The following is a 26,195-nucleotide window of genomic DNA, read 5'->3' as shown; positions in this document are numbered from 1 at the left end:
CCTGCTTGGGGGGAGGAAGTTGGCCTATATACAGTTCCAATGATTTGGCCATGCATAGAATCAACTGGGAATATGATGCAAAGTCTTCAGAGGGAGGCGGGGGATGGATATCAGTGACATCCAAATCTGGTGTAGGTAAATTTGAGGGGGATTCCCTAGAAGCCCCTGAAGGTGGGTCTTGCTCAAAGACCAATGAGATGGAAAAAGCCCTGGATCCTCTATTAAGAGACAGAGGTGGTGAAAGTGAACAAGGGTGAGATCTCGATATGGAGGTTGGGGCTCAGGAAATTGGTGTGAAGGTCTCTGTGCCAGGTGAATAAGTAGTTCTAAAAGATGCAGCCTGGTGAGACTGAATGTGAGATGCTTTCGGATGGGATATTGAGGGTGATGGTATCGATGGAGCCCGAGAATGCTTTGCAGGGCATGATGGATGTGGATCCTGCTGTGGTAGATGGCGTTTATTAACAGGCTTTGAGTCCATAGGGTAGGGTTGGAGATAAGCTCGATGCCAACATCGAGGCAATGAAGGTGATGGAGATGAACCTGATGAGGAAGCATAGACATAATGTACCTTCTTGGGCCTGACATAATCGTCGGTGTCGTAAAAGGGATCAAGATCATCCCCACGGTACCAACGTTGACTACCATGCCAATCAATTTCCATATAAAGTGGCTCTTCAGAGTCAGTGAAAGTATGCCACTGAGATGAGTGTAGAAGAACTATAACCTCCCGATGCTGAGGGAGTTGTTGGCCTGGAGAAACATGCCAATGTTTTGTCAGATGCTTATGTGGAGGGGATTGTTGTGGTGAGACCTCTGAGTTTTGACAGTTGAATCACTGTTGCCCGCCCGAATTACATAGGGCTCGAATGGGCTGAGGCCGGGCTGGAGATTACATCAGCCTCAGAATGGCCATGACTCACTCAGAAACGATACCAAAACCTGTGTCTGCAGCTGCGGTATAAAGCCATCCCCTTCAGAATGCGATTCAGGATCATGAAGCTCCCTGGAAGATTCCTTGAATATCGGTGAGTGCAGGGTGACTCGAACTGGAGGAAGTTCCTTCAGTTGAACAGACTTAGAAGGCCGTTTGGCCTTTTTATGTTTAACTACCTTCTCCTTTTTCTTGGGATCTTTAACAGATGGCAACTTCAATGTCGATGCCGACCCCAAAGTTGAAGACCTCTTCAACTTGGACACCTTCGAAGAAGCTCTCGAATAATGAGTAGCAGGCGCCAGTGAGGCAGCAGGATCTGGAAGAGGAGTGGGAGGAGAAAGAGGCATGGTAGGTTCCATGGATGATGAGATCGACGGTGTTAATGACTTCTCCCAAAGATATGAGCAGAGGCGCTGTAAGCAGAGCTTCAGGGTGGGCTTGGTTAATTTTTTACACTCTTGACAAGAGTTGGGCTGGTGTCCTTCCCCCAAACAGAATAAACAGTGGTCGTGGCTACCCGTAAAATGAATCTTGTTAGCACACAGCATACAGCATTTGAATGGGCCTGAAGAGGCCATAAAATTTGGCAGGAAAAGGGAAAGATGGTGGAAAAGAAAAAGACTCACGAGAAATGTTAACAATAGCAGTCCAGGATCAAAAACCGAGGAATCAAGCTGAGAAAATAAAGATCCAAGTATCAAATCCAATTCCACAATCCAAATCACAAACGGTAACCAGACCAAAGGCCAAAAACCAGACACAATAATGGTAGCCAATCCAAAATAAAAGAATCCAAAATCAGGTCAGTCCAAGTTGAAATACTCCAGATAATAAAAACCATAGTCAAGAAAACAGGCCAAGATCAAACCCCCAAAATTTAAATGAATTCAAACAGCTCTAGGCATCAAGAAGGAGTCCGATTGCAGCGGTGGCAAAAAGGAACTGAGGTACCGCAGGCGGGGCATGCGCACCATGGGGAAACTTTCTATTGGTCAGTTATTTAAGCTCTAGAATATTCCAAAGAGTCCTGCGCAGGCGCAGTTTAACCCATTTGTGTGCATTCACAGAGACCACGAAGAAGAACTTTTATTCTTCTACTTATAATCTCTCAGAGTGAATCATTAAGCAAGGAATGGGTGGAGTTGGGTATCCAAACTTTACAGGGACTTCACACACAAAAGTCAAAATTTCTGAATCAGCTCTGCTTACCCTGAGAGATTTGTCTTCTCACCTGGATATCCAGAGAAACATTACAGTTTCTTGAAACCTCAGCTGACACTTTTAACTTAGTGCTTAATCAACTATAGGAACATTCTAGCACCTTATGCCTATTATATGTCTAAACATAACAGGGAATGGTTGATGTACGTGAGCATGTCTTCCATTGAAGCATGGTCTGCAGACAGCATCATGATGAAAAATCTGATGATCATGTGAAGAGATGTGACATATGATCTGTAGATACTCTCACATCCTTTAGGGACACTCTAGTCACACTACTAAATAAACCATTAATGCTTTTTCACAAGGAGCACGGTTTTGTATACTTTCTAAGAAAGGTAAGCTCAAGTTTTTGTGCCTAATTTTTTTAAAAAAATTATGTTCAATTTATTAAAGTAGTTTATTTAACCATTCATCAACATGCATACGAAGTACAAAGCAAGTTGCCAATTTCCAGCTCAGTCTTTAGCCCCCGTCACCATTGGGTTTCATACAGAGTGTCTAGTACTTACAGGAACAATTGTTTAAATGAACCAGACTTTTAACATGTACAGAGTGTTGCATCTCAAACACACAAAGAAAACGAACAAGCACTTTCTAAAGCCTGCTAAAAGTTTGGGATCAGCTGGGAGGGCAATCTGGATTTCAATGCTAATTGCATGCATTCTGATTTATCATAGAAGATTCAAGTCCTGGCACTTTGCATTTGCTCCAAAATGCTGGCATAGCTGGAAGTGCAAAGGGGGAAAAGATGCTGTAACAATCTCATTGTTTAGTGTCTGACAGCCTGACTAGCTAAACATCTGTTTGAAATATTAATAACTGTCAGATGGGAACAGCTCAGGGGCTCTGTACGGTTTAACACCATCTGCTTGTAGAATAAACACACTTACACACAAACCCTTTAAAACATTTTGTCTGAGTTCTATATCCATGCCTTACCATTGTTTGCCTATGTAGGTTGATGAGAGATAAAGGAAAATACCAGCCCAGGACTGTGCAGATAGGTAGATCTCAGCATGTCCCAGAAAAAGACATTAACACAGGGGCTGATTCAAGTTGCACTGCTGACATGTTTGCCATTCAACAATTACACATTCCCCCCAGTGAACCACTGTTAGTATCCATAAGCTAGCAGTGGTCTGTACGGTGGATAGCCATGACCAACTGTAGCTTGAGAGGACACAACCAGTGCATGTTGTGTCAGTGTACACACATTCCCCACTCCTGTTTCAGGAGAATCTGCAAGTGTACTTGTCTGCATAAATGTGAACTGGACCAGAGAATCAAAAACATACAATAAAAAGAAACAATTCATATATATTTGACCACAAAGGAATAAAGTAACTAGCAGCCAATAGTAATTAATTTAACAATCCAGGTTAATACATTGCATAAAGAAAACTGGGCTTGTATTACATCCAAGCTTAAGGAAAAGGGCATTTGTTTACCTGTCTAACCATCTAATCATATATACCTTGAGAATACATACACATGTTCCTTTTTCTTAGGTTTAATCCGAAGAAGTTCCATACAAGAATGCAGTTTCCCTTGACCTGCATCTGATTTATTTGCCAATCTCTAACAGGTCCTACATCCTGTATTCCTGCTTTTTTGTTGTTGTTCTGTATGTTTGATCCCATTTCTTCCACTTACAAACTATTACTGGTTTTAAAATGATATATCGTGGTTCACCTCTACCAGCTGACAAGAACTCTAGCTTTCTTCCAACACCCACAGTCAATTTACAACTACTGTTACACCAACCTTGTCAGTGTCATAACTCTGATCACTGAATATTTGGCTCTCTCTTTATGCTGAACTAACAATGAGCACCTTTAGGTGGAAGCAACAAAAGAGGAAGCAATAGCACATGCAGCTTATGCTTTCTTTTCCCGTGCTTCCAAATCAGGTCCAAAGTAGAGATGGCCTTCCCTGACTATTCATGCATTTAGTTTGCAAACTCGTTGACGAATAATTGTCCTTTCCTAATCACACTTCAAAAGACAAACATCCAGAAGATGAATCCCTTTCTTCAGGATGTCTATTCTTACCAATGGTATCTTGGTCTTTTTGTTTTAAACATGATGGCCTGAATCCATTGCTAAAGAAGCAAACTCACTGAATCAAGGGGATGTTCATAAATGCTCACTTACCATTTATAACTGATTCAGTTGATCTGCTCTGGTTGGGACTAGCAGATGGATTTAGGCCAGTCTATCAGGCCAATCTGTGTTTTCTAACACTCTCCTGGTCTGCCCCATTAAACTCTAGAGAACAAAACCAGGAATTTTTAAAAGAGACTATATTACTGAAATGTGTTCTTAAAAGCAGATAAAGAGATATAGGCCTTGCTCACCAGGACTCTCAGAACTGTAGTTCCCACCGTGACATTCTCAAATAGGCTGATATTGTACAGGACTTGGCTGAAAATTGGCCGGTTGTCGTTCTCATTGATAAGGTTGATCTTCACCCGTGCAAAGCCTACATGATCTGGTATGCTCTCATTTGCAAACAGCTGCGTGGAGAAAAAGCAGCAAATGGTGAGTACAAATATCAATTCGTTTATGTATATATATATTTTAACGAGAAGCTTTAAATGCCCCATGAACTCTTTTGATGGACTGTTATGATAGCAGCTAGCATTTGGCTGGCAGACTGTGCACCAGACTGTAAGCTCAAACATCACTGAACATACATGATGGATGGATGCTCGTCTGAGGACATTTTTCTGCCTGAGGAACAAATACCATTGCTCTGAATCTCTAGGGCCACAGTCCCTTAGATTATTTTGGCCACCAAGGGAGGCCAACAATAAAATGAATCTGATAGTGGTAGGGCCAATCTGGAATCGTCCAACCCTCGAAGAATGAGGGCAGCATCTCAAATCAGAAAGATACCCATTTTGATCTAAAATACCACTTTAAATCAGTTTAGCAATCACCAGTTGTTGAACGGAGGTGGAAGTATCTCCTTCCCATAGAATCTGGAGGAAGAGTTTGAACTGGTAAATGGAAAACTATCAGAACTATAGGAAAACTGCTTTCTGGATTTGGAAGAGGTGCTGGGCAGACCATGTACCTTCTAGCTGATAGGGGTAGCCAGAGAAATTGCTAGTGAGTCTAATTTACTCAATATTCCCTACACAAGGAAGAAGGGTGTGCATATATATACACAAAGACTTTGTTTCTCCTCCTCTTGCTCCTGTGAAATAGCACTAGCCATGGCCAGGGTGTTCCTGCCTGCCTGCTTGACAGCTCTGGAGCGGGGAGGCACCAGCCACCTAAAGCCGCCAGAATATCATTGTGGAGTGCCAGTGCTTTGCACAGAGATGGAAACTGCTTATTGTATGCAAATGCACATCTTCTGCTTTGCACAACAGACCCTTCCCCAGCTGAGGGCATGCAAGCAAAATACATAAATATGCCCAATGGGCAAGCAGGAGTGGCCACGCAGTACTGCAGAGGCAATGTTCGGCAGGCATAGCCACAAATTGTTAAGGGCCGGAGGCTGAGGCTGAGGTGAAGAGTGGAGCCGTTGGCAGGTTGGGGGTAGAGAGAAGAGGTTTAAGCTACATAATTCCAGTGTTGCTCTTAATCCCAAACCAGCCATTCTCTTCTGCTTTAACATACCTATAAGGAGTTGGAAGACATGGGTACCACTTCAGTATTATGTTTGTGACAAAAGCATCAATGCCCAAGGGACTGCAGTGTAGAGATTTGCCATTACCTTATCCTCTAACCTTCTAAACCTAGGCAGGATTTAACCTAAAGATTTACATTTCAATTTTATACCTTGTTCTGTTCTAGGAAGGCAAGATTTTATTTATGCCTCCTCGCTGGTGTATAAAGGTCCCACTGTCAAGACTAATAGCAACAGAGGCTGCTGGCATGATGTTTACAGAGCTGCTTTGACTTTTCACAAATTTACAACTCAAGCAGACACTGGGACAAAGCTCAAGCAGGCAGCTGGAAAAAGCTTCACTGCCTGATAGGTGCATTTAAACCGAAGTTTTATAGAACATAAAACTTTTATAGCTTCAAAACATAAAAAGGGAGGGGTGTTCTATTTAAGCTACTGCAGCTGGAGCCTTAAATTTTAGAAGATAAGGCTCACAGCAGATCTCTTTTCATTTTCTTTCTTTTCTGGCTAAATTTTAATACTACGAAAAACAGAAAGTATGGTTTAAAGTAGCAAGTGCTGTGAAAGCCCCTCCAGATGTGTCTCTTTTTCATTCCTGGTTCTTAACGGTGCTGTAATACTCAGATTTTGTCGCCTTGCCAGCCTACTGTCCTGCTTTCCATAACACGGATGTTAGACAGTAAATAGTAGAACCTATACAACACCCAGCTTTTGTCTGTATGTTTTGGTCATTCTCTTGGAGCAGATAGGCCAGCGCAGGTTTGTCAGCCATAAGGGTTGCAGTGTTTTTGTGCCTCACAGCTGCTCCTCCCAATCCCCTCCTGCATCACTTAGGAGGCTATAAGTCCCAAGTCTGAGTCTTTGGTACCAAGTCCTTATTAAAAACAAGCTCTTTTTGTCCCCCCCCCCAAAAGAGAGAGAGAGAGAGAAAGAGAGAGGGGGAGAGGGAGAGGGAGAGGGAGAGGGAGAGAAGTGTGTATGGTTTCCAAGTCACAAGTCGAATACGTGTAATTATAAAATGCACACACACAAAGTCATGTCCGAGTCGAGTCACCAGTGTGACTTAAGTCCAACTTGTTGGCGAGCCCCACAACTCAAGTCCCCATCCCTGATATAGGCAAGCTAAGATTCTGCAAATACTCTCCACTGCACGTTCTGTAGGAAATAATTCCCATTAAATTGAATGGTTCTTCAACTACTTTTAGGAAATGTCACGCATTCCCAAAAACTATACTGTACCCCATAAGACACCCCTTTCAATTACAGGATTGGTCCTGCTTTTCCATCCATACCATGCCCCAGGACACTTGCCTCTGACATTCAGGACTGCTCTCCTTGATATGAGGAGAACACCCTTGAAGGTCGCTCCTGTTACAAAAATAATACAGTGGTACCTCGGTTTAGGAATGCCTCAGTTAATGTAATTTTCGGTTTACAAAGCAAAATCCATTGAAAAGAATGCTTTGGTTTAGGCTTTTTTAAAAAATGTTTTTTTAGTACAAAGAAAGATTCCCCGGGATGCATTGTGCCTGGAGGTTTGTAGCACCACCCCCGTTCCTATGGCAATCCACATTTCATTACGTAATGTCCAAGTAGAATGCATTAAATTCGTAAACTGAGGTACCATTGTCATTGAGAAGTTTCTATAAATAAGCTGATTGTGCATGCTAAAAAAATAGTGACCAAACACATGATTAGATTTATGACTGCCTTCTTTACGACAGTTTTATTAGAGCTATTCCATAAAGGAAGATGTGAAGCCCTAAAAGTGAAAATGCTTTGCAAACCTTCTTTAGTGCAAGTCCCAAAGCACTAGTTCAGAAAAGACCTTTGGCCATCGTAAGCTGCTCTGTCTGTCAAGCAGGGCTAGGTAAATTTAGCTGGCTATATGGCACTGGTTCTCCATCGTGGGTCCCCAGATGTTCTTGGATTAAAACTCTCAAAATCCATCACCATTAGCTGTCCTGGCCAGGAGTTCTGGGGGCTGTGGTCCAAGAATATCTGGGGACCCAAGGTTGGGGAGCCACTGCTAAATAGCTTAGCGATTTGGACCACCTGGGTCAGGAGTTTGATCCCCAATGTGCTTCCTGGGAGAAAAGTCAGCCTCTGTAGCCGTGGACAACCTTCACAACACCACCAGAAGAGGAGAACTGGTAACTTCATAGAATCATAGAAGACAAAGACTGGAAGGGACTGCAGCCTGGCCCTCAGCTAAAGAAGGAAACCCCTACCTAAAGCATCCATGACAAGTTCTCATCCAACTTTGCCTTAAACATTTGGAGACTCTGCCACCTTATAAGGCACTCCCCATTCCATTGTCAAACAGCGCTCATTATTAGGAAGTTCTTCCTCATGCTGAGTAGAAAATTCCTGTCTTGTAGTTTAAATCCATTACTTCAGATCCCACACCCTGGAGCTGCAGGAAACAAGCTCCCTTCATGTTCCAGTTCAGCAATGGCCGATGGAGGACAATGGGAGAACGCCCCTTTAAATGCCCTCTGCCTAGCCCATGACTGTCCTGGCGTTCGGCCACCCGACCTCACGCGTTAATCTGGGCAAGCTGGCAAAGCCCCGCCTCAATAATTGGATCCCTTCAGTCCCTCTATCGGCGTGACCATTCAAATATTTGAAGATGGCTATCAGATCTCCCCACAGTCTTCTCCCCACCAGACTAAACATGCCCAATTCTCTCAGATGTTCCTTACACAGTTTGGTTTCCCAATCCTTTAGCATTTTGGGTGCCCTCTTCTGGACATGTTCCAACTTTTCAATATTCTTTTTGAACTGTGGTGCTCAGAATGGACACACTATTCCAGTTGACATATGACTAATGCAGAATAGAGTGATACTGTTGCTTCTCTTGATTTGGACAATATACTTCTGTTGATGCCATCAAGTATCACATCAGCTCTTTTTGCTGCAGCAAGATACTGCCAATTCATGTTTAGCTTGTTCTCTACTCCAATCCTTTTCACATGTGCCAAGTCACCAGTCTCCCATGCTCTATTTGTGTATACTGTATTATTTTAAAACTCATTTTGTTTATCTTGGCCCAGTTCTCAATTCTGTTAATGTCTTTCTGAATCTTGATTCTGGTTTGTTTGTTTTTTAGTGCTAGCCACTCCTCCCACTTTAGTGTCATCTGCAAATTTAATAAGCATCTCCTCCATACCCTAATCAAAGTTGCTTATGAAAATACTGAACAACACTGGGGCTAAGGCAGAACCCTGCGGCACCCCACTACTTACTTCTCTCCAGGATGATGTGAACCCTGGCAGGTACAGTGGACCCTCGACTTACGGAATTAATCCATATTGGAACGTTGCCGCAGGTCGAAAAGTCCGTAGGTCGAGGGTCCATTTCCAAGAGGAATGCACTGAAAACCATTTAATCCGTTCCAGGCAAAGAAAAAAAAATCCCGGGCTTCCAAAGCTGTACCCGCTGCCCTCTGTCTCCCGTCCCTGGTGCCCTCTGCCTTCTGTCCCTGTGTGGACAGAAGGCAGAGGGCACCGGGGATGGGAGACAGAGGGCAGCGGGTGCAGCTTTGGAAGCCCGGGAAGCCGAAAGTCGCTCCGCGCCCGCTGCCCACAGGGACAGAAGGCAGAGGGCACCAAGGATGGGAGACAGGGAAAGCAAAGGAGGTTGTGAAGCCCGGGGAGCCGAAAGCTGCTCCGCTCTCCCCCTGCCTTTCATAGGTCAAAGCTCCAGCCGCAAGTCGAACGAAAATTTTGTAGCTGGAGTTTTTCGTACCTCGAAATTTTCGTAAGTAGGGACCTTCGTAAGTCGAGGGTCCACTTTGGTTATGGCCTGTCAACTAGCTACAAATCCTACCTAAGGGTAGCATCATGTAACCCACATCTTACTATCTTGGCCATCAAAATATTATGAGAGATTCTGTTGAGAACCTTCCTCTGGAAGAAATTTAGGATAGTATGTTTTCCCTCATCTCACTTTCACCTTGGTTCACAATGATGTTTCATAAACAGGCAGACCAGGGACCAAGCAGTGGGCTGGTACACTCACATTAAAAAAACAATTATCCAAAAACCAAGTGACTTGTTTATTTTATTTTAACTTTTATCTGCCCACGGTGAATAGCGACAGGTCACTATCTTAAAATAAGAACTTACAAAGACCGTTTATAATAGTCTACCATTATATTACACACATGTTTTTACTTTTAAGGGAAGTGCTTGTACAAGTCAGTTCTTTATTAAAAATATTACATGAAAATGGGGAAGGTATTATAGCAGAGTTCAATGGCAACTATTCTGGGATGCTTTCTGGAAAAGAACCATGTATGCACAAGCTCCATACAGCTGTGCTCCATTAAGCATCTGCCTGCTCTGGCATAAAAATCATATGACCTAATTCAACCACTGCTTGGCCCATGGCATCGGGGTTGTAAAATTTATGAAGATACACAAGCTGCATTTTAACTACTTCATATAAAGTGTCACACCTGGAGAAGAAAGAAACAGAACAGCCACGTCTTAAACAGGCATTAGGGAAGGATACTTTTTAAAGAGACAAAAGAGAAGAAATTAGAAATTGGTTGGAAGCTTATTGACCAGGAAAAGGATATTTTCTGAATTAGTCCAGTAGGATAGAAGCATTTATACAGCAATATTTAAGGACAGACAATGTTAGAAACATATTTAATTTAAAAGAGACTCTAGTTGCTGTCATGCAGTTATCCCATAAACTGTTATGCTTTGGATGGGTTAGACTAAAGCTCCCATCACCTCCAGTCACTCTGATTGGCCCTACTAACAGAAGTCAATGTGGGTTGTAGTCCAACCCATTGTGAGCACATCAGTATCACTTATCTTCCAAATACTTTTACCATAATGGCTAAGAATATCTGGTCTTCTTCCAGGGCTGTTCTAAAAATTTCTGAACATGAAGGACTCTCAACTTTTGAAAATATGTTTCTTAAAACATAATAATCATGATTCTGTTTTGCAAACTGAATATTTTACCATGTAAGTCACTGGAAGCGCAGGTCATCAAGGAAGACTTTAAAAACTGAACTTTTTTTTGCAGCAAATTCTAATTCAACCATAATCAGTAAACAAATCTAGCTCCACTTTACACATTATCATGGACCATAAAGTAGACAAATCAGGCCAAGCTATCTTCAGTCCCTCTTCCTTCCCATCTCTCCCTGTTATCCATATATCACTTCCAATATCCTTACAGAAAATTCATAGCGAGGGATGGTCTCAAAATCCAGTGGCACTGCAACTCTAATCCGGATGTCCGCCTTTCCTTGAATTGAAGTTGGGGAGATGATAAAATGGTTGGAGTCGTTTCCCACCAGGTACACTTCAAAAACGCTGTTGAGTCCCTGTGGAAACAACAAAAACTGTAACATTAAAACAGAAATTAGCCCAGGTTGACTGGTGGTGTACTGAAGGGAACGGCACGTGAAAACATAACAGAGGTACAGCAATGGTAGTCTGTAGTCTGGCACAAAGAAAACAATGAAAAGTGTGGCACCTTAAAGACAAATCAAGCTGTCTTGTCAAGCTGAGATAGCCCACAGTAATCAGAACAAAGAACTTGGCAGGCACTTTCATACCCCTAAGAAGTTACATAACTGTGATTGTCACTAAATTGGAACATTTGAGGGGAATGGCATTCACCGGGGTCACAAAACATCCCACAATACAAGAATCACACATTTCATTTCATTTTATTCCCACCTTGTCTTTTCTGGCTCTGGGTGCTTCAGTGGAACACAGTTGATACTGCAGTCTGCATCCTGAACTCATATGGGGAAAAAAAATCCCCTCTGAATTTGCCCATGCATTAATGTTATCCAATAAGGTTTTTCTACTTCCTCCGGCCTTTAAAGGATAACTGTAGGGATATGTGAAGAGAAAGTTTTGTTGTGGAAGTTTCTGCCCTAAAGGTACTAAATCAGCTTCTATGCCAGTGGTCCTCTGTTAGCTGAATAATTTTCTTTTCTGACAAGATCTGATTTCTCTAATGATAAATCATATTATTATTTTTGTATTTCTTGGCTAGCTTTCAGAAAAACATATCTGCATTTGTGTATTTTTATTTTATTCTTGTCTATTGTTTTTATTGTGTAGCTATATTGTATTCGTTGTCCTAGTAATCTTGACCATATTCATTCCAGTATTGGAAGGACATAGTATAAATATTCCACTAATAAGTAACAGGAGCTTTGTCCTTGTTCAGGACAGGTATGTACATTTTAGTGACTTGAATCTCCCAAAAGAAAAATCATATATGAATATTCTGTCTCTGTCTGTCTGTCTGTCTGTCTGTCTGTCTGTCTGTCTCTCTCTCTCTCTCTCTCTCTCACACACACACACACACACACACACACACAGAGAGAGAGAGAGAGAGAGAGAGGGAGAGGGAGAGAGGGGGGGGGAAAGAACACACAAGAACCACCAGTTTTAAAATCTTATCACACAGTGAGCCAGCTGAGATATAATGGAAGGCTACCATTCTTTCCAATTCTACCATTGCCTTAACAAGTCATCTTGCATGGAAATTCATCCATCACTCCTGTTTGGCTCCTCCTCTGAGCACAAGCCGATAACAGTGGTCAGCTGAGCCTTCTTTCTATGCGGACCTCTCTAGGAAGTCAAGCTTTCATTTACCTTAACTCTATTTTTTTTCTGTGTGAATGAGTATGCATGTGTTGCTTTCCCTATTTGACTGATTTTTTTTAAAATGTTATTTGTTTAGTTTACAGTACATTTACTCTGTTGAAAGTGCATATTTTGATGGCAGGGAAAGGGGCTGGATTGTTTTGTTTGCTCTTGTGGAGATCTATAGGTCAAAGGTGGACTTTGTGACTGTGCCAGTGTGGGTGCTTGTTCTGGTCAGTTTTTCTCTTCTAATTCTTGCTGTTGTGTTGCTGTTGATTGTTTTAAAGAGTGGGTACTTTGGTATGAGGGACGTGGTGGCGCTGCAGGTTAAACCGCAGAAGCCTCTGTGCTGCAAGGTCAGAAGACCAGCCGTCGTAAGATTGAATCCATGCAACGGAGTGAGCGCCCATTGCTTGTCCCAGCTCCTGCCAACCTAGCAGTTCGAAAGCATGTAAAAATGCAAGTAGATAAATAGGTACCACCATGGTGGGAAGGTAATGGCATTCCATGTCTAGTCGTGTTGGCCATGTGACCATGGAAACTGTCTATGGACAAACACTGGCTCTGCGGCTTGGAAACGGGCATAAGTACTGCGCCCTAGAGTCAGACACAACTGGAACCTTTACTTTGGTATGCCTGCCAGCCTATCTCTGCCTACCTGACTGCTTCTGTGCCTTTTTCTCATTGTGTTGCCTAGGCTTTTTCTATTAGAGTAGTTTTTAAGAATAAAACTAAAGGATTACTGCATGGAAAACATGAAAACAAAAGAGGCACCCCCATATATATATGGGGGTGCCTCTTTTGTTTTATATATGTATGTTTTATGATAATGCTTTTCACTGCTTCAGGCAGTAGATCCTCAGAGTTTGCTGGTCTTCAACCCATATAAATCCCAGCCAGCATGGCCAAGAATTCTGGCTACTGTAATCTAAAATCTACAGGGTACCAGTTTGCCAATCTTTGATTCAGCCTATTGAAACAACAAGCCCAGAAAGTCATTCATTCTATCTTTAATCTTTATATAAATTAAACAGTATGTGTGCATCCTGGGGACAGAAATACTAAGAACACAATCTTAAAACTTCTTGAAATATTGGCCTGTGTTATGTGATCCCTCAAGGGTGGGGAAAAACTAATACAATTTCTATTACATTTCAAACAGGATAGTAAGCATTGATTCCAATTAAACTCTGCACTATTTGAGGTCACAAGTAGTAGAAGGTTTAAGCCATTTGGGTTTAGGTGCCAAGGGTTATCTAGGGTATCCAGATCCAAGACACAAAGTCAGCATAACAAAGGTGAAATTCCAAAACAGTTAGGAGAGGCAGGTTCAAAAAGAAATGACAACTAAAACCCAAATCAGAAACTGGTTAAGCCAAAGCAAGGGATGAATACCACCACAGAGAGTTCTAAGTGCGACACTACAATGATCCCATAAGCTTCACTTGCATACTAGTGCAACAATTGACAGACTCGGAATGAGCCTTATGCAGGACTTTAACGTCCTGTAGGTTGCTAGTCTCTCCTAAATGCATGCATGAAGCCATCTCTCTGAATAGTACAGTGCTCACTTTTGAAGTCTTTGACTATGACAGCATGGATGGGTTTGGCAGTGGTTTTAAAACTGGATTCCTCAAAACATGAGGATGGCACTGCAACCTCAACAGAAAGCAGAGAGGCTAGTCCAGCAGTACTATCTTGGGGGAAAAAAACGATGTGGCTGTAGAGCTAGAGTGCTATTACAAATAGCAGAGAAGAGAAGGGAAACAAAATGTAAGGGAGACAGGGAAAGTTGCAGAAAATGGAATGCAGACTTCCAAAGAATAGCAAGGAGAGAGAAAAGAGCCTTCTAAAATGAACAGTGCAAAGAAATAGAGGGAAATAATAGAAAGGGAAAAACCAGAGATCTGTTCAAGAAAATTGGATATATTAAAGGATTATTTTGTGCAAAGATGGACATGATAAAAGACAAAAATGGGAGGGACCTTATAGAAGCAGAAGACATCAAGGTGGCAAGAATACAGAGGAATTATACCAGAAAGATCTGGATGTCCCGAACAACCCAGATAGCGTGATTACTGACACTGAGCCAGACATCCTGGAGAGTGAAGTCAAGTAGGCCTTAGAAAGCATGGCTAGCAACAAGGCCAGTGGAGGAGATGGCATTCCAGTCAAACTATTTAAAATCTTAAAAGATTATGCTGTTAAGGTGCTACACTCAATATGCCAGCAAGTCTGGAAAACTCATCAGTGGCCAGAGAACTGGAAAAGATCAGTCTATATCCAATCCCAAAGAACGGCAATGCCAAAGGAAGCTCCAACTACCATACAATTGCACTCATTTCACACACTAGCAAGGTTATGCTCAAAATCCTACAAGGCAGGCTTCAGCAGTGTGTTGATCGAGAACTCCTAGAAGTACAAGCTGGATTTCGAAGGGGCAAAGTAACTAGAGACCAAATTGCTAATATGTGCTAGATTATGGAGAAAGCCAGAGAATTCCAGAAAAACATCTACTTCTTCTAAATTGACTACACAAAAGCCTTTGACTGTGTCAACCACAACATACTATGACAAGTTCTTTAAAAAATGGGAGTGGTTTTTCCAATAGCGATGCATGGAAGTGAAAGCTGGACCATAAACAAGGCTGACTGCCAAAGAATTAATGCTTTTGCATTGTGGTGCTGGAGGAGACTCTTGAAAGTCCCCTGGACTGCAAGGAGATCAAACCTATCCATTCTGAAGGAAATCAACCCTGAGTGCTCACTGGAAGGACAGATCCTGAAGCAGAGGCTCCAATACTTTGTCCATCTGATGAGAAGAAAAGACTCCCTGGAAAAGACCCTGATGTTGGGAAAGTGTGAAGGCAAGAGAAGAAGGGGACGCCAGAGGACGAGATGGTTGGACAGTGTCATCGAAGTGACCAACATGAATTTGACCCAACTCCAGGAGGCAGTGGAAGACAGGAGGGCCTGGCGTGCTCTGGTCCATGGGGTCACGAAGAGTCGGACATGACTTAACGACTAAATAACTACAAGAACTAGAGTGAAGAAAGGAGAGCTGAGCAGAAGAGGTTTTGTTCCAAAGTACAGACACTTCACAGCCTCTGTGCCAAACACTGTGCACCTTTCCAGAGCCCAGCCCAGCAGAGCACATTACAATAAAGTTGAAAAAACTGCTGGAGCTGAATTTCCAATTTTCTCCCAAATGGAGTCAGTCTTGTTGGAAGGAGGGACCAATTAAATGCACGAAGGGGCACTAATAGCAAAAGCTGGCTGAGCGTGACAGCTGAGAAGCGGGTGACATGGCTAGAGAATCCCTCTTTCCATTTCTGCCTCCCTCCTCATCCTCCCAACCAAATCCAACAATAAATATCCCAGAATACATTGAAAGAACGCTAAAATAATATTGATATTCATACAGTACCAGAGGTAAAGATTATATACCTCACGGATAGATTAAGATGACCAAGTTCCTGTTCTAAGGATCTGGCAACTTAAGGAGAGCAAAACCAAAAAAGTATTGCACTGAACATATCACAAAGTAGATTACTTTAGACAAGAAATAATAATGACACTGCTCTTCAAGAAGCATATGAGGCAATGAGATAAATACAGTGAAGAGAAAAATAGAAAGGAAGAGAAGCAGCACTGCACTGAGTAAATTCAGCACTAAATACCTCAGACATTCTCTCCCTGTCTCCCAAAAAAGCTATTATTATATTATATTATATTATATTATATTATATTATATTATATTATATTATATTATATTATATTATATTATATTATATTATATTATATATTATTAGATTTTTTCCTCATATGTTTTGCGAAAATATTATATCTCCTAACTATTAGATGGCAAGATTTCCTAGGATTTTTTTGTGTGTATTTTGTAGTGTTAGTTTTTGGGTGTGCACATAGTAAAACCTACTGTGCTGTTGGCAGTATCAACACCAAGATTTGGAGCCATCGTATAAAAAAAATCCCAAAATAAATTTATTTAAAAGCAGCCTAATCTTACTTTCAGTGGTCAAGAATTTTGCGTGAATTAAAGTCATCAATTTGCACAAGCTATGGAAAACAAAATGGGTAAGAAACACCTTGGGCATATCAGGGCACAACTGCACTATTGAATTAAACAGAACTGGTTCAGGTTTTTAGAAACTGATTTAACATCATGTGGCTTTTGTGTTAGTGTGTGCATCCTCATGGAACAACTCAAATCCCCACATACCACTCCTTTCCTTTCCCATGAAAAGTGATGCCTCCTTAAGATCCTTTTAGTTTGTTTTCCCCGTTTGGAGGTTTTTTAAAAAAGAGAAAGGGCAGCAGGGCTGACTGGGCACAAAGTGGCAACAGGAAAGAGCAGAAAGAATTATGTGGTAAGGAGGTGCTGGGCAACTCCTTAGCTGGGCAGCAGCTGGACAACATGGTCACCTACAGTGGTGGTAGTGGCAGTGGTGATGGTGGCAGCAGCTGTCACTGCCAGAAGAGCAGGTGGGTGGGCAGGCAGGACAGTGGAGTAGCAGGGTTGTGGTTTGGGAAGGCACATCCAGTTGTAATTCTTCACCTCAACCATCTGCACCCCCATGTTCGGCATCACTTGAAAGTCATTCACCAGTAGTCTTAATTATGAGTAAGTAACTAGGTAAAGAGTAAGACTTGAGCAGCTATTTTAGGCAATGGGTAGGAAGGGGAACATCACCCATTTTATACCAATTAAAATATTTTGAAGTGGCATAGCGATAGATCAATGCAGTGCAAAAACAGAAATGGGAGAGAAAAGAGTTTAGACTGCAGGGTATCCTGCAATCCAATACCCACTGTACTTGACATCAATGTTGGCAAACCCTGCAGCCCCCCCCCCCAAGATACTATTTACCCTAACACATGTCAAAACAAGTAAAAAAAGAGAGCACGTCCAGAATTGATTTAAAATAAACAATTCCATTCTGGGTTTTCTTTTCTTATCTTTTAAAAATGGCTTTCCAGCCCAAAACGTATATGTACATCTTGTAGTTGGATATTATTACATTGTTTTCAAGTGTAGTAAACACAACACACACAACACAACACAACACAACACAACACAACACAACACACACACACACACACACACAAAGTATTACACCCGGTAGCTGAGCCCTCAGTCTCATGCAGGACCCTAGATCTCTCAATAGAGTTGATGACTGTTCATAATGCAATTTTATTGTATAAAAAGACCAGATTCAAGTACGGTAAAATCTTGGGAGAGGCTAAAATCTTTCATATTCCTATTCATATTCCTGTGGACATTTTGGGAGGAAGCTACCACGCCTATGCAATTGCTTAAAAGGATCACAACAGCAAAGTGTAAGAAACAATACGTATCTATTTAAAAATCAGTTTTCAAAAATAAATTAAAGCAGCACACAACAACTAAATCTTTAAAACCTGTTTAACAGCAGGCACAAAGGGAGCCATGCCTATATCTCGGGGAAGAAATATATATTGGCCTATGAAATACATTTAACTATTTAATTATATTTAGATTCCTATAACATAGTTCGACAATGACTTTATTTACATTCATATCTCCACAAAGAATCTCTTGTTTCCAAAGGGTGTGATGTGGTGCATTGTGCCATTCTTTTAAGCATGTTTCTTCCTAACACAGCCTAAACAGTAATTCTACAGTCTCCCTCTCTTTCTTTCTCTCAATCTCTCTTGCTCAGTCACTCACCTAATAATTTTCCTGACAATTTTGGCACACAACCTATGAAAAGAAGCTCAACTGACTGGCTTTACCCTGCCTTGTCTTTAGACTGATAAGGACATAGTGGGAAGACACTGGTTTTGGTTAGGAGTTCATGATGGTGATATGAAAGTGATATGAAATCAGAGCTTGAAAAGAAGAGAGAGAGAGACTTTTCAGACAACCACTTCTCAAATCCCACAACATTGCCATGCTGGGGAGTGAACTTAGGAGCTGTAACACAAAGATGTAAAATTTCCAAGCTCTATCTGTACATTTTATTGGGTCTGCTATTGTTTGGTTTGTGGCTGAAGCAGAACAAACCTTTAATCTCTGCAGTTGTGGTAAATGGTATTCCTATGCTGAAATACCAGCTTTCATTATGGTCCTAGGTTATAACAGGCACTCTGATTTTGAGAACTCCAAGTTCTCTCTCCATTGTTGAAAGCAGGAGTTCACCTGTGCTGCACTGACCAGCTCCATGGGGCCAATTTAAACCTACACGAAACATGTGGCTAATGCTAACAACAACATATGGCAACTATGAGCATATAGATCAGCGTTTTATTTTTTCCTGTTTTTCCTACTGCTTACTAAGAACAGCTCACAGTCGGCTATTTAAATTCAGATTTCTTATATAAGGCTTCTGGTACATACACACCAATTGTAAAAACATGCAAATAAAATTACAAGTTCATAATTTTAAGAATCATCTGAAGGCCACTTCTATATCTGGTGGGCTTCATGCTCTTTCACTGCGTTCCTAAATTACCTAGGCAGAACTTCATATAAAACCAACTTTCCAGTCTCCTCTGCTTCTTCTTGCCTTAATTCTTCAGAATTCCAGTATTATAGGACCCATAGCAAATTAGTAAATCTAACATTTTTTGCAGAATGCTATTATATAATGAGTGGCTCATGGTCTGAGTAGAGTGTTGGGGTGCCTCTCCCCATTATTTTGCTCAGACTATGGACCACCCCTCTGCTATGCGCACCTTTATATGCCAGTTTAACACCTAAACTTCAGTTCAAAGGCGCATGTGCCTATGGGTTACAATCCTGTTTTATGATTGTACTGCCACAGAATGCCCTTGGAAACTACTCATCCATACACAGAGGTTAAAAAACAGTCCTTCAAATTGGAAGAAAGCATCTGCGATAGAGATGTTTAAAAACACAGTTGCATCCAAGGATGAAGCTGGTTATATGGCAGATATCTCTTCACTGGAGATGAAATCATGTAAGTTTTGCAAAGAATTGACTGAGGCAGACTTTTGTGTTTGTGAAATCAGACTTCCAAACAAAGAATGTACTTTTATCCTGAAGACCAATTCCAAAACAAAGCAAGATGAATGCCAGTCTATGAGAGGGAAACAAAACTTTGGTTTTGGCTATTAGACAATCAGCGTTCAACGAACAATCTCCTCTAGTCATGGTTACCTGTGATGTACAATTTGACCCTGAGTCAAGCAGACACAAAAGATTTCAAATGGCCAATCCTGCATAGGCAACCTGGTGAAGTCAGAGGCAAGCGCTAAGCAAGCAGGTGGGTATGCTGATGAGCAAATAAGCACAAGAGGTCTGATTGTATTTATGTCCTTTATGTCACTCATTAAGTGCTAAGTAACTAAGTTTCAGTACTTCCTTCTGGACAACTGAAATGATTTAATTTAAGTTGGGGGTTTGTCTGCTTTTTGCTTAATGTCTTGGTTGCTGTTTGTTATTGAACCTTGGTTTGTGTTGTGGATGATTTTGTTGTAATCCCCCCAGAGTAGTGGCCTAGGCACTACATGGGTGGGATAAAAATTCAATTAAACAAACAAACAAACATAGAATTCATACAAAGTGGCATTCCTGCCAAAAGAGCACCCTTCTGAAAAAAATGCCATGGTGGCAGAGTGCTCTACACATAGATAATAACTTACAGAGTAAACAGAGTTTTGATTGGGTTTCCTTTTCTTTTTCTGCAAGTGTGGCACAAGCTTTCTTACCCATATACAATATTTGCACAAGGGCAAGTCCTGAAACTCATGAATATGAATATCAATTTCCTTGTCATAGGTTTAGCTCCAAAAACAAGGTCTAAGAAACACAGAAATGTCTTCTCCTCTCTTCAGCAAATTCAACCACACAGATCTCTGGAATCATGTTCCATCCTTGCTCTGAAAGTAGATGCCTTTCATCACAGTAATCTGCTGTGGATTTTCTTGGACCCCAAGACAAGTGATTTTCTTGGGGGAAGCATAATAATGTTGAACATCAAAAGAAGCCCCCAGCATGTATAGGAAAGAGCTGTGCTGTGTAATTCCCTTCCAGCTGGGATAACAGATCAGCCTGTTGATATTTGCCATCTCTAATTACCAACTACTTTGAGTGCCTCAGCTTCCCCATGTGAAGCCTTGAGAACTGGAATTCATCTGCCTGTTGGCTGAAGTGGTAGTTTCCCCCTCTCTTATTTGTTTCATCATTTTTTGTTGTTGATTCTGTCTCATGCTGCTTTCTTTGCTCCTAGTTTACTGAAGCCTTTGAACCCCCTGCAGATGGCTGAGAGCGAATCTAAATATTCAAATTGTTATCAGCTGCCCACCAGAAGAGACCGGCTTAGGCTGGATCACAACTATCTCACCCTGACACACACTTGCCTACAGGAAAAGGTGGGGAGAGTCTGGAAGATCTTCTGTATTGTTATAAAAGGAAATCGATCTTCTTCACCTCAGCCTTCACTTCTACCTGGGATATTATCTGAGGCAGGTGGAAGGAGGAATATTGAGAAAACAGAAAGTCGGACACCATATAAAATATGCAAGAACATTAAAAGAGAAAAATTCATTAAACCTTTCCCTTTATTTTTACAGAAACTTCCACATTCTCTCATGCTGGCTTTCCTTCATTTGGGTATTGACATACTCTGCCATTTTTGCAATGCAAATCCAAATATAACTATTATACATCAAAAGTATATTTCACATCTTGTTTTGTACAGTACTTTCAAGCAAGGACAACAGTATAAATTAATGGAGATCTCTGTGATTACTGAACTTCCCTTACATAGCTGGCTAACTTATACAAGTTCGGCAGTTAAACCACCACCTTTCAAGGACTCCAGTTATAATATTTATGACACTGGCCTTTGTCCTAGATATTTATTGATAACAGTGCTTATGCTGTTTCTACTTTGAGAGTGAAAATCACAGAGTCAAAATGCTCACACAAAAGAACCTGCTTAGGAAGTAGTTCTCAGTTACTTCTTTTGAAAATGCACATGTCAAAAACATTACAGTATATGTATCATTTATATGTGATCCCAGCTTCACCCACATTTCTGATTTACTAATTAAGGGTGTGACTATACTGGAAACCTGAATCAGAAAGATTCAGCTTTGCTGCAATTTGATTTGCAGTATGTATTATGCTTGAAATCATAATCAGTGCTCAAACAGGGGGCGGAGATTGATTAGGGAGTTCACCTTCGTACCAAATGCAATGCAATTCACATTCCAGCTCACAGCCCTCCCTTTTTCTTCCTTCCTCTGGTCCTGCCTATGTTGATTCTTATATGGTTTGCTGTAAAGACAACTTTTTTGTGTAAAGATTCAGACTACCACATTTCTCAAGAGGGTTTCTATAAAAAAAAACATGATTCAGATTCCTTTATTACAATCAACAGAGCAGATACAAATTAAATAAAACGGAAAGGTACTTAACAGTCTAAGAGCACAGAATACAGTATCAAATATTTGAACAGTAATTTTGCAAAATACATCAAAATTATTCCATAACAGGGAACATCATCTTCCCCTTCCCATCCATTACTCCTATCCCTTACTTTCAAGTAACACATGCAGGTATTACCTCATCTCTGGCCATGGCAATAGTTTAAAACCATATGTGGACAGAGATAAGGTAATTCCTGTATGAGTAATAGATGGGAAGAGGCAGGTGATTTTAATGACAGTCAGACTTGTCAATTAAGTCATTAGCAGCACTAAGCTTTCACTTCACAACAAAAAGGTCTTCCCACATGTCTGACAGGATTTGGACTAGCACTCAATCCCCCACATTAAAACCATGGTGATTTCCTTTTGCATGTCCCACCCAAGAGCTTGACTATCATGCCCCAACTGCCTACATCCGTGGTCCCCAACCTTGGACCTCCAGATGTTCTTGGACTACAGCTCCCAGAAGCCTTCACCACCACCTCTGCTGGCCAGGATTTCTGGGAGTTGAAGTCCAAGAACATCTGGAGGCCCAAGGTTGGGGACCACTGGCCTACATCACTGAAACACTGCCTATAGACACGAACCCATCTTTACAAGAACATATCACAACTAACTGAGTTGGGGAAAGCCTGTTTGAATTGTTCTGGCTTGTAAAAGCAGAAGCTCCCCAGCAGCAGCGGGGGGGGGGGGGGAAGCTGCTTTGGGAGCAAAAGAGACTGGACCTATTCAAATCAACCTTTGTATCCTGCATTCAGTTAAAAAAATATTTTGAATTCACGCATTTTTTTCCAGCAGAATAAATCCCTTGTTGTCGCACTCTAAGGCTAGGAAGCTCACAGTTTACATGTCTTGCCTCTGTTGGTCTGCAGAACTGCATTTTCCCACTGTGGAAAAACACAATGCTTCAATGCTCTTTCTTATGACGAAAATGAAACGAAGGCCAGCAGCCCAGTACTAGGAGCAACCATAAAACAATGAATCAGACCTCATAGGCCAACACTTCAGAGGGTGCCCTACAAAATTATATGAGCCTAGCATACCTGCTCAGGTAGGGAAAACTCTTCAAAGTCAAGAACTCCTTTCAGATCCCAGCCTGTTATTTCAGAATAATAAAATATTATTAACATCTCCTGTCTTGATTTAAGTCAAGGACTCCTGACTAGGTGTGTGATGAGTACTGACAAAATTTCTCATTCTCAATAATTTTCCAAGTCTTGCCATGCCAAGAGTCTCTGCCATGACTTCTCTCTGTCTTACAGAGATTCCCCCACTTTCCATAGAAATAAGAGCAATCTCTTTTTGTTTGTGTTTTGCCTGTTTTTTCCCCCCTGCTCACATCACAGAACTGTCAAATTTATACAGCTTAATTTCTTTCTTTTCTTTTCTTTTTTTTACTAAATACTTTGCAGGAAAGAAGCTGTTCTGTGTAAGAATGACAACAGTTTGCACACCTGTAAATCCACCTGCCATTTCCAGGCGACTTCTGCACAGGAAATATGTTCTTGTGTGCAAGAATGAGAGGGAACAGAGTGAATGTTTCTCGATTCCTTTCTGAGTGTGAGAGCCTGTGAGATTCATATCCCTACTCCTGAAACAGTTTTATCTGTGGTGGTGGTGGTGATCTTCTAGAAAGTGAGTGTAATCTCCCTGAAACATTTCTCAATTAACTGAAAGCATAATATCAAACAGAGCATGCAGAAGCTCTTGACACCCAGGGCTACGTATGACCATCGCTGGACCCTGGAAAGATGTACCAGCTCCTGTGATTCCTTTTGCCAATTTTTCCCCTTTAAAAATGTGTTTTTAAGGGGGGGGGAAACACTCCCCAGCCAAATATGGGCCCAAAATGTCCCCCCCCCAAGAACATTGGGAGTATATGGAGGTGGCATTGCTGGGGGCTACGTGGGGGGGAGGGTTCAAAGCATGGCAAACATGTTCCCATGGCCTCTAAAACTTTCTAGGCCAGTTTTTTAAAAAAAATCTAAATTTTTGTTGAGAGTTAGGAATGCTGGGGAAAGGGCATATTAGGCCCACCTCTTTCCTAAGCCATGTCATGTTTAAGAGGTATCATAACCATAGTTCCCCAAACTGTACTTTATTTACAATGAAAAATCCAGTGTTTTTAATTTCCGCACCAAACTCTCACCACTAACCTGATGTAAGTTGTGTGTGAATCCAGTACTATATACATATACAGCCTTTCCTCTTACCCATCAAGCCCTTTGTGCATGCTGGACAGATACAACTGAGTTCTAAGTTCCAAAAATGAGCCAGCATGAGAAAGCTGTGATGGATATGAGAGGTTCACAAAGAGCTTCCATTCAAGCAAATGCCCCTGTCAGGTTAGTGCATGTTTGGCCTGGATCAGGTGAAGAACCAGAGAGAGAGTTAGGATACAAAGATGGAGACCAACAAAACCAGAGGAACTATGGGACTTTGTATTTCCAGCTGGAAGCCCTCATTGTGAGAGATTCAACTTTTGATGAACTAAATTGACAAAAACCATCTGCCGCTGGGGGTAGAGTCAAGGGGATTAAGAAGACCCTGGTACGGAGAGCCTCCTGAGCAAAGCAGATTCCATACCTGTCCACTAAGTGATGGAAGACATGTCAGACCAAAAGCATTCCATACTTCATAATAAGTGATAAGGACCAGGTATCTAGGGGCAAGCAAAGGAATCTCTACCACGTATGCCCTGTGAGCAACCTGAGACAAAGAAATGTCTTTTACGCATGCTCTATTATAAAAAAAACTGTCCAAATAGAATATAAGAAGAGGAGTCTAGGAGAACATTGGTTTAGTCTGTCTGATTTGCCTGTTAGCCTGTCTGTCTTTTGGAACCAACTACCTTCTTTGGAACTTGGACAATGTAGATAAAGACTTCTCTCTCTTTGGTGAGTATGTATGTGGTGTGAATGTGCTGAATGCATGAAACCCCTTTATTTAGAATTGTAATCAATAGGTAATAAAGTATATTCATTTTACATTTATTAATGTATCTTGTGAGGTCCTTTGCTGTTTAATATTGTTCTTCTTGGGATACAAAAGAACCAGTAGTCACCCTTTTGTGACACCCCAACATTCTGTGATGCATGTTCTGATGGCAAGATTCCCCTAAGCCTTCAGTTGCGACCATAGGATAAATAGGTAAAGGTTCCCCTTGACAATTTTTTTTGTCCAGTCGTGTTCGACTCTAGGGGGCGGTGCTCATCCCCGTTTCCAAGCCATAGAGCCAGCGTCTGTCCGACGACAATCTTCCGTGGTCACATGGCCAGTGTGACTTAGACACGGAACGCTGTTACCTTCCCACCGAGGTGGTCCCTATTTATCTACTTGCATTTGCATGCTTTCGAACCGCTAGGTTGGCGGGAGCTGGGACAAGCAACAGGCGCTCACTCCGTCGCGTGGATTCGATCTTACGACTGCTTAATCTTCTGACCCTGCAGCACAGGCTTCTGCGGTTTAGCCCACAGCACCACCACGTCCCAACAGGATAAATAGACAGGACTATATGAGCTTTCCATCCAGTTTCCCATGGCATTTTTATGTTCACATTGGAAGATGTGGGAAGAGGGCCTATGACAGCTACAGTACATGTGGGCAGCTATATCCATGTGGAGAAGAATGTTATCCACTTTTTCTGAAAGCTAGTAGATCATAATGTTCAGTAGCCATACAGACACTGCTAGGCCAGTGTTTACTATTTTGACATTGGCTCTCAGTGCAAAACTCCTAAAAAGTGCATCAGTAAATAAGGTTAGGATATAAAGAGCTTGGTTCATGCAGCCCTCAGTCCTCTTTCTAATTTGCTGTGTAGGGTGCCAAAAAATCCAAACACAGACTTCCTGGACTCTAACAATCTATTCTCTGCATCATTTAATTGAAGCCCAGATGCCCAATCAAGGACAGAGTGACCACATACAGAGTTAGAAAAATAAAAGAAGCTACCTTCTTTTTCAAAATAAAAAAAGGTACAGGAGGGGGATTGTGAGCTAACAAAGAACAGATTAGACTACCATTTTAGTGCACTTCATTATAGAAGCAGCCTTTTAGACTTTGAGATGATTGACTAGTGATTTTCTCACCATTTGTTCAATAACAAAGAAGCTGTGATTAGCTTAAGGAAGGCCCCTGTTGTTCGTGAGGAAGAGAGGTGAAGTTTTTTCAAAGAGCAAGTACTCACCCTCTGTCACAAACGTATACAACCGACTTGCAGTGGAATGAAAGACTTGTTAATATAAGGGTCTCTACTATGAATTGTAGATAAAATTCTGCTATCTATTCCCCTGGCAATGCATTATACGC

At 41.5% G+C, this 26,195-nt stretch overlaps 1 protein-coding gene across 1 annotated transcript in view; it reads right to left on the bottom strand.

The window, feature by feature from the left end:
* Window positions 1-26,195, bottom strand: part of CDH23 (cadherin related 23) — a 622,327-nt gene that overhangs the window by 273,147 nt on the left and 322,985 nt on the right. Inside the window, exons 12-13 of the mRNA XM_072995232.2 lie at window positions 11,001-11,150; window positions 4,518-4,676 (exon numbers count right to left, since the gene is read on the bottom strand). Coding sequence (XP_072851333.2) covers window positions 4,518-4,676; window positions 11,001-11,150 — 309 coding nt within the window. The remainder of the gene's footprint in view (window positions 1-4,517; window positions 4,677-11,000; window positions 11,151-26,195) is intronic.

Source organism: Pogona vitticeps, chromosome 3 (assembly GCF_051106095.1).
Source record: "Pogona vitticeps strain Pit_001003342236 chromosome 3, PviZW2.1, whole genome shotgun sequence".
NCBI lineage: Eukaryota > Metazoa > Chordata > Lepidosauria > Squamata > Agamidae > Pogona > Pogona vitticeps.
The sequence above is the reverse complement of the archived record's forward strand: the minus strand, read 5'-3'. Positions and strand labels throughout refer to the sequence as shown.